Source organism: Oryzias latipes, chromosome 6, assembly GCF_053564925.1.
Source record: "Oryzias latipes strain Hd-rR chromosome 6, Olatipes_Hd-rR_3.1".
Lineage (NCBI taxonomy): Eukaryota > Metazoa > Chordata > Actinopteri > Beloniformes > Adrianichthyidae > Oryzias > Oryzias latipes.
This window is the reverse complement of record NC_136242.1, coordinates 29,683,920-29,702,555: the sequence shown is the minus strand read 5'-3', so window position 1 is coordinate 29,702,555 and position 18,636 is coordinate 29,683,920. Positions and strand designations below refer to the sequence as shown.

The 18,636-nt window shown below is 40.9% G+C and overlaps 1 protein-coding gene across 2 annotated transcripts in view; it reads left to right on the top strand.

Annotated features, from left to right (window-relative positions):
* Window positions 1-18,636, top strand: part of trhr2 (thyrotropin releasing hormone receptor 2) — a 37,942-nt gene that overhangs the window by 7,839 nt on the left and 11,467 nt on the right. The window contains exons 2-5 of one of the 2 annotated variants that reach the window (XM_011475866.3): window positions 5,061-5,750; window positions 7,775-7,907; window positions 9,523-9,674; window positions 13,992-14,115. In XM_011475866.3, coding sequence (XP_011474168.1) covers window positions 5,368-5,750; window positions 7,775-7,907; window positions 9,523-9,674; window positions 13,992-14,115 — 792 coding nt within the window. In that variant the 5' untranslated portion in view covers window positions 5,061-5,367. Of the gene's footprint in view, window positions 1-5,060; window positions 5,751-7,774; window positions 7,908-9,522; window positions 9,675-13,991; window positions 14,116-18,636 lie in introns of those variants that run through there. The other variant, NM_001204792.1, reaches the window with a different exon arrangement.

Here is an 18,636-nt window from a genome sequence, read left to right as displayed (position 1 = left end):
ATAGCAGGCATGCACGCACTCGCTACGTGCACAAAAATTCCACCTCATCACAAACAGGCTAACAACAAAAGAACAACAAAAAACAAGTAAGCTGACATGGAACTATGGTAACTGGCACCCTTCCATAATGCCAGTTGAAGAGAACAAACAAACGAAGAACTACCATAACCCTTTATGCAGATAATGTAATATAATGTCTGAATCTGATGGAGTTATATTAATTACGCAAATTGTGGAAGAGTTATGAAAATTCAAAAAAACTAAAAATATGTTGTTAGAGCAGGGGTGCCCAAATCCAGGCCTCGAGGGCTGACCTCCTGCTGGTTTTCCAGAAATCTTGCCTTATCTGCTGCTGATTACCTGGATCAGGTGTGAATAGCCAATATGGAGCTTCAATGGCAGGATGGTTGGATGGGACACCAGCCCCCGAGGCCTGGATTTGGGCACCTCTGTGTTAGAGGGTTAAAAAAGTCCCTCTCCTAGTTAGGACCTCGGACCTGTCAATGAGTAAAAGAGTGGTCATCAATAGTTTTTAAATGATTTAACAGCCCAAAAAAGGAAAAAAAGCTTCAAAACATTACTTCTATCTGCAGACCCCAAACTGTTGCTATATGAGTATTCCCATGTTTATGGGAATAAGTTCTAAAAATAACCTGCGATGCGTAAAAAGATTACAGAGTTTCTAAGGTTCTAAAACCCCTCACTACACACTTTTCTTAGACAGACCTGAACAATTTTACACTTTTCTCTTTTGTTTAAACTCTCAGTTCAAACCTTCATAGAAAATGGATGTATGTTTTCAAACTGAGCTGATTCTGTACAGAAGACGTGGCACTGGGAAGATTGATTGACAATGCAAACAGTCAATAAGGATGGAGAACGCAGTGTGGTGTGAAAAAATAAATAAACCATGCAAAATTGCACCAAAGAAATTCAAGAAACAGCGAGGTGAACCACAATATAGTGAGGGAACATTGTATTAAATAATAGCTGGTTAGAATACCTTGTTAATAATTCATAAAAACTGAGCTCCAGCAAAGTTCCAAAAATGATTTTTGATTAATACTTTGAGTTTTCGTTTCTGAAGTGTCATAGCTGCAGTTTGAACGAGCCACGAGCCACAGGATCACCGGGTTTGTTGGTAAACCTGGTTTCTCTCTGCTGCGGATCTGCTGGATTGTTGGGGTTTACTCAAAGTGATTGAGTGAGAAGTGGCTCTGTGAATGGAAACTGTTGATGAGAGAGCTCATTGTGAGTGTGTGCAGACCGCCTGGAGCTGAGAGAATGTCAATAACAGCCAATCATCATTTGAATGTCACAGCCCGGCTGAGTGCCGTGGAGGACTGTGTGCAATCCCGAAGCAGCAGCTTCCTGCAGAGTAACACACCAAGTCACAAAGCAAAAGCTGTTTTACATTGCTCTTTACAACATGACATGATACCTTTTTTGGGGGGTGGCTTTCAGTGAGGATTGAAACCATAAATGTGTAGATAAGAAACCCATCCACTGACCCATAACTTCTACTTATCCATATTCAGGTCAAACAGTAAACAAAGCAAAGAGATCCGTCCCTGTGTTTACCTCCGTCTGCAATAATACTGAAACCAGACCATCTTAAAGAGATTTACTCTGTCAAGCGTATGTTGATGATATAGCCTCCTTCTGATTTCATGAGCTATAACGCCTCACCAGGAAGGCGTCCAGGACACATCATGAGATGCTCAAACCCCTTTAGTGAGATCTTTCCTGCATGACTGATCTGCTCACTATATCTATAAAGACGCAGGCACTTTACAGTTTGTGAGCATAGATGAAGGAACTGTGGGTAATGTTTCAACCTTGCATGATGCCGAGACTGAAGAATGTTGACTTAACGTTGGTATCAATAAAGAAACAAACACACATAGAAATAGCCGCTCATGTTCATACTTTTTGAAATCCTGCAAAATTTTCCACGGCAGAATTAGAGACATTTACAAGCAAAAAATACAAAAGTTGCAGATCCTGAGACCTGACTTTAACTCAGAGATGTGACCATTGACTGTATATCAGAACTAGACTGAGTGACCCCTCCCTCTTCGCAGTCAAAACATGGCCTGCTGGCTTCAAGGAGCCAAAATCCTATAGACTTCTATTGAGAAATAAACAGTTATCCTATTTGTCAGAATAAGCATTCCTGCTCTGTTACCTTTTTAAAAATATTTTCTTGCTAATCCTATTCTGTTTTCACAATATTTTTTCTGTAGTGCAAGTTATTCAAGTTATAAACTGACCAATCAGAAGCCTCAACGAAACTAGGTGGTCTTTGATTAACAGATTCTTAAGAGGCCTGCTTTTCAGTGGTAGGGGTGTGGACTTCCAACAAGCTCACTCCTGATTGGTGAGAGTGGGTGCCGAAGAAACGTTTATTCAGCCTAACTCGGACCAATCACTGCTTGCTGATGTAGTCTGATTTCAACATGGTGAAATCCGTACTGCGAAAAAATGGCGACTGAATTGATTTGGTTTCATTAGAGCCGGAAGTAAACTTTTTTCTTAGGGTGAAGTCACACTCATGTTCAGTCCCCATGGAGACACATAGGTGCACTGCTGTGTTCGTTTTTGTCACTGCGCAGTATTTATTTTTTGTTTTACAACGGGACTTACAATAGATATTTTCATCATGAATATGCTATAATCTAATATAGTAGCCTAAATGTTTTTAATGACCTTGGAGGCTCAAAACTTTAAATCTGAAGGGCTTACGACAGGTTGCAATTTTTAATGTTGTTTCTTTATTATGTCACACAGCAAAATATACTAGGAAAACTGTTTTGTTTTTATATATTTCCTACTTTTAAATTGTTAAATTTCCACTCCAGCAACAAAAATGGCACTGTTGGAGCCATTCAGCTGTACAGTTTTGAGCCACTTGCCAGCTCGGATGAGGAAAATGAAGACGTGCATTCGAATGGAGCGGAGCTGGGAGACTTGGGCCCACCCACCGTCACAACTGAGAGCTTCAAACTACATTTTTACTACTGTAACTGATTCATCTCGATTTGAATAGAGAAATTTTCGTAAATACAATTTTAAGTGTAAATTAAATTTGTCCCACATCATGGGAAAATGCTACAAGAACATTGATGATTGAATGATGATTGACATGATGGAAGGGGGCGGGGCTTAATAATCTGCAAAGTCAATGCTGCCCTGTTGTCAGCAGCCGTCACCACAATACTGAAAGATACCAAAAAAAAATCTTAGTTATTTGTCTTTCAATATAAATAGAGAATATGGAATCATATAATTCTCTTTCTATGGTGACTGTGTCATCTTAAGTATTTGGAAGAATTCCAGACAAAATTGTGACAATAACTGTGCAGAAGCTCACACAAACCCACGCAATGTGACAACGTTTTTATCTATGTACCTTTTTTTTGTTATTTACTTTGTTCTTGTATCTGTTGGTAGATACTGCAACTTCTCAACTTTTTTTTTTTAAATGTCTGAGCTTAGTCTCCCAAACAAAACCTTTTTTTTTTTTTTTTAGTGTTCCTCCTCTGTTTGCAGCACTTCAACCATACAGGACCCAAACGTGGCAATTTTTTCTTTCACTGCTGACACCTCTTTTATTGACTTCCTGATTGGCTGAGCAAAGCTGCGCCTTAATGTTAGCATGTCCATTTGAGGGTATGCAAGGACAACATCACATACATTTATGCAAATGTAGTTTGTATCTTTCTAAAGAGATGTCTGCATGGAACTCTGAAAATGTCCACGTTCCAAACTGAATTTCAGTTTTATAAATGAGGCCCCAGATATCTGAGACTGGACAGTTCCAGCACTTCTGCCTGTAATGGTTAATCACAGATCCTTGACAGATCTCAACACTCACAGAAAACAAGCCCAACTTACCACCATCAATCCTTTCCTGTTCATAATGGCACTGAAAAGCCATTACCAGCAGGGATCTCACTCTCTTGGAACAGCTCCCTCAGAAAAAGGCCAATTGCTTCCCCCAAAACATCCCTCTGGACAAATCTGCCAGAATGTGCTTCATCTCTGCAGGAGTAAAATGTGCAAAACTAATTTGATAATCACAGAAGTCTGTTTCAAAGTGTTTATGCACTCAGGAATCCTTTTCATGGATTATTGCTTAATGCAAAGGAAACTTGTAGACAATCTACGTCTGATACCTTTAAATCCCTTTGTTATCCTACCAGAAAGGTAACAGCCTAAGAGCTCACTAAAGTGACAGTTTGACACACTTACCTCATGTGCAAATCATTTATCCAGTCAGTACTGATCTTCCTGTAAAGCAGCCTTGATTTAAAAAAATATACAGTAAGTATTGTGCCATTTATCAGTTTATTCCAACTTGACTTTCTGTTTAAAGACCCTCTACAATCTAATTTTAAAGCCTTCCAAGTGGTCTTTTAATTATGAGGTTTTTAGACCAAAAAAACAAAACTGTGTCGTTTTCTTTGTCAGTTTCTGCAGAGCCGCAGTTGTTCATTAGAAAGAGTTGTTGGCGGGACCATTGGCACAGAGCAACCCCGCCCCCTCTTCTCTTTCCTGTTGATGAGAGCTCTTTGATACACTCTAGTGCTAGCAGCTGACATCCCCTCACAACCCCGAGCTATTCAGCCGCACAGTTTGGAGCCACACTCCAGCAGACGAGGAAAAAAAAGACGTATATGGATGTATTTGTCTACAAGTGGATGCATCAGAATGGAGCAGAGTCTGCTCTTGAATCACAACAAGTTGAATGAAAAAATACTCAATCATCAAGGTTTTGGGTTTCCAGCTGAAATAAATGTCTCCAACATCGATAGTTAAAGCTAATGGTTAATACAAAAAAGGTGGTTAATCTCAATATTTCTACTCAGTTATTCTAGTTTATTCTAGTCAACATTAAAAGGTTCAAGTTATTCTGGACAAACTTTTGTTAAGCAGTAAAATGAAGTGGAAAGTTTTATTTACTAAAGAAATTACTCTTTTGCTTAACAATAATATCATATGACGAGAAGTAATTCGCTTTTTATTCTTGTTTTTCCAAACACATTTTCTATTTCCAGGTGACTCCAGGTGACCAGAGCAGATTTTGAAGGTCTTCACACACCTTTGTCTGTTGGTTAGAACAGCAGCAAGCCAACAGGAATTGAAAAGAACAAAGAAAAAGAATAGAACAAAAGGATGGTGTTGAAGTTTTTGTTTTTTTGTTTTTAAAGTATTCCGCTTAACATCTGGCTTCAAGTAAGAATCAACATTCTAAATGAAGAAAAAGAAACATGGCAGCGTTTTGGAATCACGGCTCCCATCCCTTAACTCTGAAGACTTGCCTTTGATCTCCACTGATTAACACACCAGCAGCGTTCTGCAGTCATGACGGACAACGTGAGCTCCAGGATGGATACGCCCACCAACATCTCTCTGAGCTCCAGCATCCCCATCTCTGATTCTCTGGAGTACAAGACCGTGTCGGTGTTCTTGGTCTTACTGGTGTGTGGAGTGGGGATCATTGGCAACGTCATGGTGGTTCTTGTGGTCTTCACCACCCGGCACATGAGGACGCCCACCAACTGTTATCTGGTGAGCCTGGCAATAGCCGACCTGACAGTGCTGGTGGCGGCGGGGCTGCCAAATGTGTCTGACAGTCTGACCGGAACATGGATTTTTGGACAAGCTGGGTGCCTGGGAATCACCTACCTTCAGTATTTAGGAATCAACGTGTCGTCCTGTTCCATCACTGCGTTCACTGTGGAAAGGTGAGGACACGTCTCCTTCCATCTGGCCCACACTACTGACATTCATCATAGAAATACTGTAAAGGGAAAATATCAGAGTTTAGAGCCGTTGTTAAGTTCTCTGCCATAAAGAAATGTCTGTGAATGCTTAGCGGTAAATCAAGCGGAGGATATACCGAGCTAATGACACAGAAACTTTCAAAGATGTGTGAGAAGCAGGAGTGGAGCTAAAGGGGGACACCTGCCCCCCAATTTTTGAGTCAATATTAGTATCATCACAGGGTCACAGGGTTGCTGGAGAACAACCCAGCTACTGTCAGGTAAAGGCAGGGTAAACCCTGAGCAGGTTAGGACATACGTAGTGTGTGAAAAAACAAGTACTGCAGAAAAGTAGGGGCGGATATCTCAGGAGAAAGTTAATCATTTAAATACGGTCTCTCACTTGAAGGAGGAGACATAACAAACCCAAAGAATGCAATCCGGGTCAGGTAACTGAGATCCACAGACAAGTCCTGGGGCTGAAGCGTAGTCAGGCGAGTAACTAAGGTCAAGAACTAGCAACAAAAGGGCAAAGAGCAAGGCTGCAGAGAACTACAACAAATTGTCAGAAAGTGCAAAACAAACATGACAATAAACACAACTAAACATTGATGAAAGGCATGAATGGAAGATACAGGAAGTGTGGAGGACCAAAAAGATAAGAAGCAACAGAATCCTGACGACTACAATGAGAGACTAAGTGTCAGTATGGAGCTGCCAAACAAATTTCTAATTAATTCATCATAAATGTTACTGTTTTCTGCTCTGGGGCACGAAGTAAAGATTACTCTTCAAACACACTTTTGTTCATCTAAAAGATAAATGCTTAGAGAACCTGCTGAAAATGTAAGAATTGCAAATCAGCCTCTGATGCTGCACTTTGGTTATTTATTTGATTTATTGGGTATTTATTTGGTGAATTAAACTGAGTGATTGTTGTTGTTGATGCTCCAAACGCATTTTCGCTGTTTTCACTGACAATGACAAAATAAATGAATCTTGAATCTTGAGGAAGTCAGTCAGGATGATCCATTTTAGCCACTGGCTGTTCAAAATGCTCACAAAACTGCACTTAAAGACAGTGGCTGTGGTGCAAGCACAAGCAAGGGGCGGACTTTGGACATGCCTGATCTAAGACAATAAACACATTTTGTTCATCAGCATCAATGAACATATTTGTTAATGTTATATTATAATAAAAAAATTAATATATACTTTTTTTCTCCCTTCTCTTTGAAATAAATGAATATTTAATCATATCTATATCTAAGGGTTTTGGGCTGAAATGCAGCAAAACTCATGCATTTCTGCTGTAGAGACGCTGAGATTGATGCATGCCAAATGGAAAAAAAAACATACAAACATTTAATTTAGCCTTGTCACATGAATTCCTGCCCCACTTCCTAAAGACAACACACTAAATCAATGCTCACCGATCGGAAAATAAACACTAATCCTGAGTGTATTGGGAGAGTGGTTTATATGTGATCCTTTACAGGCTTTTTTAGGGATAAACCTGTTTGTTAATCTGATGTTTTTTTAAGCTCTTAAACCCTGAAAGTCTATCTGATAAATGTTGGACAGTAAAATCAGATAAATGTTTGCACTTCTGCATTTTTCAGTGATTCAGAACTAGTGTAGTTTTGTTTTAGGTCCAGTCGGGTTCTGTTTCAGAGAACTGGTGTTAGAAATGTTATGAAACACTTCACATATTCCAATCAGTATCGGTGTTTGTTCTCCCGGTGGAGCCGAAGCCACGGAGATTAAAAAAGAAAAATCCTCATACCCACACAGTAATCATCTGACCTCTCTGTACATTTTCAATTTCCCGGCCGCCTGTGTCGATGAATAATGAATGAAATGTTTTACACACTTTGGTGTCTGCTGTGGAGCTGAGCTTTGCTGCGCTGTGAAAATATCTGAGCATCACATTAACAGCTCAGGGGTGTCTGCTTTGTCAGAAATGTGAGAGCGCCGTGTTTTTTTTTCCTTTTTTGTGCGCACAGGTACATTGCTATCTGCCATCCCATGAAGGCTCAGACCGTGTGCACGGTGTCCAGAGCAAAGCGGATCATAGCGGGAGTTTGGATCTTCACCTGCGTCTACTGCATGCTGTGGCTCTTTCTCGTGGACATTCAGGTCAGAAGATTAATGTGAATCGTTATTTATTCAAACTTTTTTGAAATTTTATGTTGGAGATTCGAACTCTTTAGCTTGTAAAGCTTCAAACAGCATGTCCAGTTAGTGCCACAGCAGAGGGTTCACATCAGACTCCATCTGACAATAGTAGATAAAAAACAATATTTATGTTTTTTAAAAGCATTTAGTTTTTAAATTAACGTGTTAAAACTGCTAAAACAATTAAATACCAAGGCTTCTGAGCTTGTGTAGTTCAGAGGATAGTTTGAATGTGAAACTAGACTAGACTAAAGCAGACTTTTTGCTGGGCAGAGGAAGTTTTCCAGACATACAGCAAAACCTTTATTGTTTGGTGGAGAAAATGTGATAACTGTAGGTGGTCCTGATGTAATCAAACTTTATCCAAATGGTTTTCTTTTTTTCTTTTTTTTTACAAGACTGGCTGCAGCAGTCCAACTCCTGCTGCTTCAGGGAACACACAGCATTTCAGATATGACATGAGCTGAGTCGAGCATTGGTATCTTCTAGGACCAGTTTTTTCACAGATGCAGCTTAAACTGCAATGTCAGTCGCCTGAAGAAAAACTCAGTGTATCACTATGTGCAGATATGAAGCATCATGTCATGTAACTCAAGGAATCCAGACACTGTTTTCTTTCAAGCAAAATGATGGGGGGCATAATACAAGCTGGAGAGACCCTAAAAGACATAATTGAAACTTTTAAAAAAAATATTTACATACCCCTCCTGTCATAGATCTGTTCTGAAACTTGGCTCTCTTTTCAAACTGCTGCTCCTTACTGTCAAAATTATCCTATGTGTGGTTGACATACTGTATGTGTCACACAACATAAATGTTGGTGAAAAATGACAATTTTATAAATACAATAAAATGGAATCAGCTAAATTATCTGAGCAGTTCAAAATCCTAACAGTACACTATTATTCAGCTCATCACATAAAGTATGTCATGAAAGTTTAAGGACAGTTTTAGGTTTAAATGACCTGTGTGGACTTTTTTTTAATAAACAAACAGGCTAAATGACTTACAGTGTAAACATTCTTAAGTCCTACCTTAAGGAAGTTAAAAATCAATGTTGTGGTAGTCACATGTCCTGTCACATGACCATCCAGAATGGGGAATACAATACAAAATACAGTGACCTGCTTGTTGTGCTTGACCGGCTGGAACCCCTCCTTCTGGGTCGGCTGCTGTTCAGCCACTGCAGCTCTAGATGGGGACCTGCATCACCACTTAGCTGTGGTGGAGCGGTCCCCGCCTGTGAAGCTGCATTTGGCTGTCTATGCGGCTGTTCACGGAGGGGGAGGTTCCAATTATTAGCGTTTCCAGCATCCTGTTTTTGTGCTCAGCCTATTTCTCATTGTCCTTTGCCATCACTTAGGGGGTGGGAGGTGTGAAAGGAGTGGGGGGCTAGGTACGGGGAGGGGGGCCCTATTTATTTATTTATTTATTTTTATTTTATTTATTTTTAAATCGTCAATGCTTGTTTTTATATTTTGTTGTGTTTTAATGTAAAGCACTTTGTGTTATATTTATATATGAAAAGTGCTTTATAAATAAAGTTTGATTTGATTTGATTTGATTTGACCTTCAGGTAGGCCCAGATGGACACGTCCAGTGTGGCTACAGAGTGAAGCGGGAACTCTACCTGCCCATCTACCTCATTGACTTCGCCATCTTCTATGTCATCCCGTTGCTCCTTGCCATTGTGTTGTACGCACTGATTGCCCGAATCCTCTACCTCAGGTAAAATGGGACCTGGAACATTTTAGACTCCATCATCGTTTTTTCCGCGAGGGTCTTTTTTTCACTGTCTGGGACAACATCTTACATTAAACAACATTTGGTGTGAATCACACATTTAAACCTGTACAAAACAATGGACTGAAATTATGAGCAAAAATAAAATACAATAAACATTGTTCTGCTCCTTATGGTGATGAAAGGCTCAACAGAATTTAAAGGAAGATAAAAAAGCGAAAGTCAAGACAGTTGTCTGAAATTTAAAGAAGCATCCATTATGTTTGAGTCTACAATCTGACAACTATGGAGAGGAAATAGACTCAATGGATTTGTGCGTGCGTAATTCTTGATTTGTAATTTATACAATAAAATTTGTGCGTGACTGTGTGTACTTGAAATTGTGTATTCACATGTACACTCAAATATCAAAAACGTACAAATACAATTTATGCACACACAGCTTCATATTTCAGCATCTTAAAACAAACTGCAAATTCAAAATGTGTCTAATCGCCTGATGCACAAACACAAAACCGTATTTACGTGCAGATCTCTGATCTTTGCGTAAATACGGTTTTGTGTTTGTTGTGAGAGGTTGTGATTCTTTACACATCTCCAGAATTGTGCAGAGATGATGCGTTTAAGTTCTGCTAGAATGCTGGGTCATCAGATTTTTCTTATCAGCTGCTTTTGCCTTTGGGGCTGCACGGTGGCGTAGTGGTTAGCGCTCTTGCCTCACAGCAAGAAGGCCCCCAGTTCAAGTCCCGGCCGGGGGATATGAAAAAACACAACATCAATGGGGGACCTTTCTGTGTGGAGTTTGCATGTTCTCCCTGTGCATGGGTGGGTTCTCTCCGGGATCTCCCGCTTCCTCCCACCATCCAAAAACATGCTTCATAGGTTGATTGGCAACTCTCTTCTTTCTCTTTCGGCTTTTCCCATCAGGGGTCGCCACAGCGAATCATCCTTTTCCACCTCACTCTATCATGGACATCTTCTACCCTAACATTAGCCAACTTCATGTCCTCTGTTAAGACATCCATGTATCTCCTCTTTGGCCGTCCTCTTGCCCTCCTGCCAGGCAGCTCCATCTCCAACATCCTTCTACCAATATATCCACTATCCCTCCTCTGAACATGTCCAAACCATCTCAGTCTGGCTTCTCTGACTTTGTCGCTAACACAGGCAACATGAGCCGTCCCTCTGATGTACTCGTTCCTTATCCTGTCTAACCTGGTCACTCCTAAGGAGAACCTCAACATCTTCATCTCCGCTACCTCCATCTCAGCCTCTTGTCTCTGTCTCACTGCTACCGTCTCTAACCCATAGAGCAGAGCTGGTCTCACCACTGTCTTGTACACCTTTCCTTTGAGTCTTGCTGACACTCTTCTGTCACACAACACTCCTGACACTTTCCTCCACCCGCTCCAACCTGCCTGCACTCGCCTCTTCACCTCTTTTCCACACTCCCCATCACACTGAACTGTTGACCCCAAGTACTTAAACTCCTGCACCTTCTTCACCTCAGCCCCCTGTAACCTAACGCTTCTACCTTGATCCCTCTCGTTCAGACACATGTATTCTGTCTTACTACGACTGACCTTCATGCCTCTTCTTTCCAGAGCAAACCTCCACCTCTCTAGCTGTTCCTCCACCTGCTCTCTACTCTCACTGCAAATTACAATGTCATCCGCAAACATCATTGTCCAGGGAGATTCCTGTCTTACCTCGTCTGTCAGCCTGTCCATCAGCATAGCAAACAAAAAAGGACTCAAAGCTGATCCTTGGTGTAGTCCCACCTCCACCTTGAACTCCTCTGTCTGACCTACAGCACATCTCACCACCGTCATACTTCTCTCATACATGTCCTGAACTACTCTGACATACTTCTCTGCCACTCCAGACGACCTCATACAGTACCACAGCTCCTCCCTCGGCACCCTGTCATACGCCTTCTCTAAATCTACGAACACACAATGCAGCTCCTTCTGACCTTCTCTGTACTTTTCCATCAACATTCTCAAAGCAAAAATGGCATCAGTGGTGCTCTTACGGGGCATGAAACCATACTGCTGCTCACAAATCTCCACCTTCTTCCTAAGCCTGGCTTCCACTACTCTTTCCCACAGCTTCATTGTGTGGCTCATCAACTTTATTCCTCTGTAGTTGCTGCAGTTCTGCGTGTCACCCTTGTTCTTAAAGATCGGAACCAGAACGCTTCTCCTCCATTCCTCAGGCATCTTCTCACTCTCTAAAATCCTATTGAACAACCTCGTTGATTGGCAACTCTAAATTGTCCATAGGTGTGAGTGTGAGAGTGAATGGATGTGTGATTGAGGATATTCCACCCTGCGACAGACTGGCGACCAGTCCAGGGCATCCCTTGCCTACGCCAAAGTGGCCGGGATAGGCTCCGGCAACCCCGTGACCCCGAAAGGGAATAAACGGTTAAGAAGATGAATGAATAAGAAGATGAATGCTTTTGACTTAGATTGTATTAATATATCGTAAAAATTGACAGTTCTTTTACCTTCTTAAACAGATATAATAATACTAAAAAAAAAAAAATTAAATACCAGCATTCGGGGTAGAGTTCCGTGCTGGAGGCGCCGTAGGGTGTTGCTGCTCAGCGGGAGCGGACAGCTCTGGAAGACTTAAAAAAAAAGAATTGGTGTTTTAAAAAGGCACATTTGGACTTGTTTTTGAAATCTTAATTATCATAGCACATCTGTTTCTTTACATAGTATGGAGAGAAAATAGACTCTGGATTTGAGTGTGTGTGTGATGCTTGATTTGTAACTCATACAATATAGTTACAAGTTACAAATCAAGCACTACACACACACACGCACACACACACACACACACACACAAATCCAGTGAGTCTATTTTCCTTCCATAGACGACTTCTTTCATTGTTATAGGCTGGATATCAGAGGAGGAGAGGAGTTTGTGGTCGGGTAATGGTGTACGTTGTGTGAGTTTGAGAGTTTCTGTGGGCCCTATTTGTGTTTCATAATATCTTTGAATATATTTTTGTGAAGCACTTTGTGTTGCTTTGGCCCAAAAGGAACTTCACAAATAAAGTGTGAATAAAGTTGACAGTTTGTGGGCAAAGAGCCAAAAAACATTTGAGTCTTTTTCACTGTTTGCTCCTGAAATTCACACTAACTTGACGTTTTCAAGCCGACTTTGGGAATGTTTTATTTCACTGTTAAAATCCTTGTTGCACCACTGTATTATCAACCAGGTAAAACATCACATTTTGGCTTTTAAATGTTGTCAATCCCTTCTGTTTTTTTTTCTCTGAGCTAACAGAAGGGAACGGCCAATCACCATTGCAATGATGAACATGACATCCCCACAACAGACATCCAGTGTGACACATGAGTGTCACACTGCCTCATAGATCATGAACCTGTGTCGGATTATTTGCCATCTGTCCTATTTTCTTTAGCTGTAATTTATAATTCAAATTATTCTTGTTCTTACTTTGTACGAGGGCTGGTTTCACCTATCCTTTGTGCTGATTTGTATGAATCTTAAAAGTAACTTTTGAAGTTTTAAAATCCACAATTTTGGACTAGAAATCAGAAAAAAAACTAACTGATGGTTAATTGGATTAAATCCCAAATCCTAATCTCCTAAATCTGAACTAAATAGATTTAAGAATTTGGCAGGTTTTTCTTCCGCTGCTCTCTTCAGGTCATCATCATTCTGTCATTAATTTTCAATAAATGCAAGAACATTTTTTAATTTTCTAAAGATAATATTGATGCCATAACATTCTGGATCTATTCTTGATTTGATATAAATGTCCTGATTTTATTATAGATGCAGCCAAAAAGAATTCCATACATTGGGGTTTATTTATAAAACTCAAATGCACAGCTGAATTTGTCTTGAGGTAAAAAGATATTGAAAAACACTAAACTGAGCTAATTACAAACTATTTTTTTTCAAATAAGCAAATTCATTTCAAAATATTCATGATCATTACAGTCTCATTTAGTTCAATGTGGGCCATGTTGTCAAACTGTATTTAAACATTTGCCTTTAAAAGTAGCTAACAGATTACATCAAAGACTTTGCAGTATAATCTTTGTACTGAGTAACTGATGCTGCAGCTCTGTGGAACTTTCACTTTGTTTTCTAAAGTATTTTTTTTACAAAAATTGACAAAAACCCCTGAATAAATGATTACAACGGGTTTTTATTGGCTTCTCTCCAAATCTATCATGATTTGAAAAGCTTGTTATATGGAGAGAAAAAGTCTTGTGTTTGTTCAGTAATGATGGGCTTTGTCTTGTATTGCTGCAGCCCTCTGCCTCACCAGCCCGACACCAGCGCCACCACACTGCGCAGGAGCTGTCGGGACACCTCAGAGGCGGCGAGACCGGGTCGCCAGGGTCGGCCAAAGAGCGCGCTCTCCTCCAGGAAACAGGTCTGAGCCTCATCACACCTTTGTCACCTCTCCCATCCACTTCCCGTGGGCTCATCTCCTCTGTTTGTCTGTTCCCTCTGGTGTTTGCTGTGATAACTGCAATTAAATACCAGCGCATTAGTGATTTCCTGTCGATGTCATACGTCTGCTCCAACAGAGCAGCCCAGGCCGAGACCCTTAAAGACCCACTCTAATGAAAATCCTGTTATAGGTGTTTTTAACGTGTTCTTGTGGCATTTTTCTGATAATAGCGGACATATATAAACAAAATTGAGCTTAAAATTGCCTGAGTATTTCTTTTTTGAAATCATTGTGATTTAGGAGCAGGTGAAAAACCTGTATGTGTCGTAAAGACACATGCCACAAGCTTCCTGCTCTGCTCCATTCTGATGCATCCACTTGAAGACAAATAGATCCACATCCGTCTTTGTTTTCCTTGTCTGAGCTGGTATCTGGCTCAAAGCTGTATGGCTGGATAGCTCTGACATTGCCCTCCATTTTTGTTTCACTGGTAATGTCAGGCTGGGGTTGTGAGGAGCTATAAGCTAGCAGGAGAGAGTGTAACCAGAAGGATGTCGGGATGGATAATGGGAAGGGGGAGGGCTTACTCTGCGTCAACAGTCCCACCTTCAACTCAAAGGGCGAATTTCTAATGGCCTACTGCTGCTCTGCAGAAACTACGTCCTAGAAAACGAGACAGTTTAAAAAAAATGTGTCTAAAAATGGCAAAATCATAATTAAAACACCACTGGGGATGCTTTTACAGTAGATTCTAAACGCAGTCACAGCTGTAATGGCTGAACAGTCTGAGGAGGTTTTTGTGCAGCATGCTCTCTACTGGAGATTGCCTGATTCTATTCAGTAGTGCTGGACTGTGGAAACATTCTGCTCTACATAGCATCAAGAGTCCTCATCCACTTACGAAGGTTACAGCAAAGCAGTTTTTAGGGGCATTACAGAGGTGCGAGGCAGTGTCCTGCGGGGGGGGGGGGGGGGGGGGGGGGGGGTTCGGGGGGTTGGGGTTACAGATATGCACCAAGCAGGCAGAAACCAAAGAGTAAACCTTCAGTTTTTAAAATCACCAGCTGTAGTCTCTCCAAACATGCCGCCAGACGGGCTTTTATCTTCTCTGCTCAATGGGAGCTCCTGTTACTGGAACCTCCTCTCAACAGTTCCCAGACAAAAAGAGGCTCCTCGAGGTGATTGTGGGGGCGTTCTGACCTGGCTGCTGGTTCCACACTGCGCCTTGAAGCTGCCCAGCAACATGTTTCTCTAACCTTTTGAATGCCCAACCATCCCCCCTTCATTTCCTCTCTTTTTAGCAAGAGCCGTCTACAGGCTGAGTCCTTGCATTGTCTGCTATCAGCACGTTTCAGTCAACTTGGTTTAGTCCAGTTTCTGGAAAGTTATTTTTAGCAGCAACCTGGATGTTAGAATAGAACCGAGCAGGCCATCATAATTGTGACATAACTGTAGCAAATGGGTGGTTGGTTGGATGACGGATTGCAAAAGAGGCTAAATGTCAACAGAACAAAGCAGCATAACTGACGGGACGCCGCAGAAAAAAATCAACTTCTTCAAATTATAAAAAGAATTCAAACCATAAAAGTGCCTTCTTATTAAACCCTTGTTGAGCACAAAAGAGAAGTCTCCTATTATAATAATTTTAATTTTTATTTGGTAATAAGAGAAAAGCCTTCGGGTTAAGATGTAAATACTCTGATACAAAAATATTACCCAAAATTAACTACCTCTTTTCTGTGATTCTTACAACCATCGGCAACATGGTTTAAATCATCATCCATATCCAAGTTTTTATGGAAAAAGTGAACCTTGGCTCAAAAAAGGTTGAAAAGCACTGAGATAGAGTAAATGGCACATCATGGTTCACCTTTTGCGGTCGCCAATTTGCGGATTTGTTTCAGTGTAGCTTTGCATCCTTCATTTAGGTTTTGTTTTAACAGTGTTCTGTGTCCTGATTGGCTGTAGACCTTGTCTATTAATTTACTCTGTGCCATGTCTCCTGTAGAGAATGTGCTTTGTTTATCAAATCTACATAAATCTTTAAATATTTGTTTTTTTTCTATAAAACTGGAATTATTTTCTATGAAGGTTTGAATGTTGTAAACGTTTAAACAAGACAGAAAATTGCAAAAATGTCTGTTTGAGAAAGGTGAATAAAGTTTGTAGTGCAGAGTTTTACAGCCATGAAACGTCTGTACTTCTAGATTTTACGAATCAGGTTATTTATGGACACTGGGGCCACCTGTGACCACCAAGACCAATGTGGAGTTCAGTGTCTTGCCCAAGGACACCTTGACCCATTGGCGTGCAATTCAAAAAGCGAACCTGCGATCTTCAGAAGTCATCATCAGAAGTCGACCGCTCTACCTCTGCACCACGGCAGCCCTATTGTAGCTATAGTAGCTGTTGCATTTTAGTATCAAGCCATGATTTTCTAGTAAAACTAATCCTTAAAAAAATACGCCTGTCATAAAAAATTGGACTGGAGTCCTCCAGAAAACAGGTTTTTCAGCAAACTGCAGAAGTTTTGCCACGGGAGCATTTTTAAAAAATTGAATGCCAAGTCTGTTTGGTGTGAACCTGCAGAGTTAAGTCTCAGCTGGGTGAGTTTTATGGTCATCCTCAACATGAAACGGCTTTGTCTGCCAGCAGTCAGCATTTTCCGGGGAAACAATCAGCAACTTCCCCCTGGAAACCTTGAATGAAGCCTTCATGAATATATGAGCTGTGTCTGCAGTCACCTACAGCTCAGAGGCACGCATTAAAACTAGCAGCCCTCGACATTAATGGATCTTGAGTGCTTCACCTTCCCCGCAGGCCTGGTTGCTTCCAAGTGCGTTTGCACGAACACAAGCCTCAGTGAGACCAAACTGGAGAGCGGAGAAGATCCTAATCTCTTGTGTTCAAGGAGCTCCACAAGAGCAGAAGATTTGCATAATGTGATGTAGGATTTACACTGAAGTGTGCTTAACATAACAGATGATTCTCTGCTTCAATAGTTCTTGACGCTCTCATTCATCGTTTGATCGTCCGACTCTTCCTGATAAGAGTTTGATAAACTTGTGTACCAAAGAATGGCACTTTTATGATTGGAGATTATGACAGTGGGGTGTGAGATCACTGGACGCTTTTCATCTCTGAGAGTTTCCCCGTTGCTGTGATCTCCTTAAGTGCAGGAAGAGAGAAGGGGATACTTGGTCTCTGTCACACTCTGCGCTGATAGCATCAGAGGCTAAATGTTAATTCTCTGGCTCAGTGGGAGGATCAGCAAGTCTGTGTATTTAATGGGAATACTGCCACTCCTGAAAAACACCAGGAAAGAAATGTGTTTCTAGCAAAAAGTAAAATATCCTGTCACTTATGATGCACTCTTTCAAAAAGTCATCATAATGCTATGTGTTTAATTATCAGTGCATGGAGGATGCTTTACTTTGTCTTCTTTACAGTTAAATGCTTTGCTGTGCTGCCATTTTCCTGCACAGCTGATTGTCAGCCTTCAGCTCAGACTCTGGCTCTTATCTCAAATTGCAGGTTTCTGAGAGGAAAGTTGTACATGACACCGGGTATAAGCCGGCTTTTCCCGGTTTTCCAGGTTTTTCTGGTGCAATGTGGAAAAAAAGTGTCACCTGAACATGTTCAGATGAAGGAATGGATAGTTGGAGGGGAATAAGTGGGAGGGGATGTAAAAGTGTGCAGCATTGCTGAGGACTGATAAGACTAATTGCTTGAGTCTTCCTGGATGACTGGCTCGACCCCTCCCAATCTGTGTTTCGCAGGTCTTCAGAAATGTCTGATCCGTTACCATGGTCACCAGGCAGCGGCGATGAGGGACACTGAGAAAGATCGTTGCTTGCAGAGGGACACAAATGCACAGTCAGAACGGCCTGTCATACTAATAGGCTGGCATTAATTTACAGTCACGCATGAGCCAAAAGATATGTTTTGGTGTGAAATCACAATAAAATTCATCTGACAACATCTTAGAGTAAAACATAAACATTTTTCAAGGCAACCTCAAAAAACCCCACACCCTTTGAACTGCAGTAACTCTTCGACTGTTCCCGCAAATAAAGTCATTCCAACAGATTCGGATGTGGCAGCTTTGGATCTATATGTAACACTTTACCTTAGTAAGGTGCTGCATTATGGAAACTTCACTTTCTGTTGGAATTATATCATTTGCATCAAGGGTTAAAGAGTTGCGGCAGTTCCAAGAGCATCAAGTTGTAGTGTAAAAGGGTTAAAATGAAACCTAAAACAACAATGTGGTTGCTTCTTCTCAGTTTTATTGCAGAGAAGCCCTTCTGTAATTCAAAGATGTAAATAAATGCGGCGCAGATCAATCTGTGGTTCTCAATAATGAAAAAACAAAGGGGCATCAATGTGAAACAGTAATTCATCTTTCTCAGTTGTTAAATCAAGGACAAAACATTTAAAAAGGGTTACAACTTACACATTTAGATTTGTAAAATTAAATATTCCTCTATTAGTTTTGTT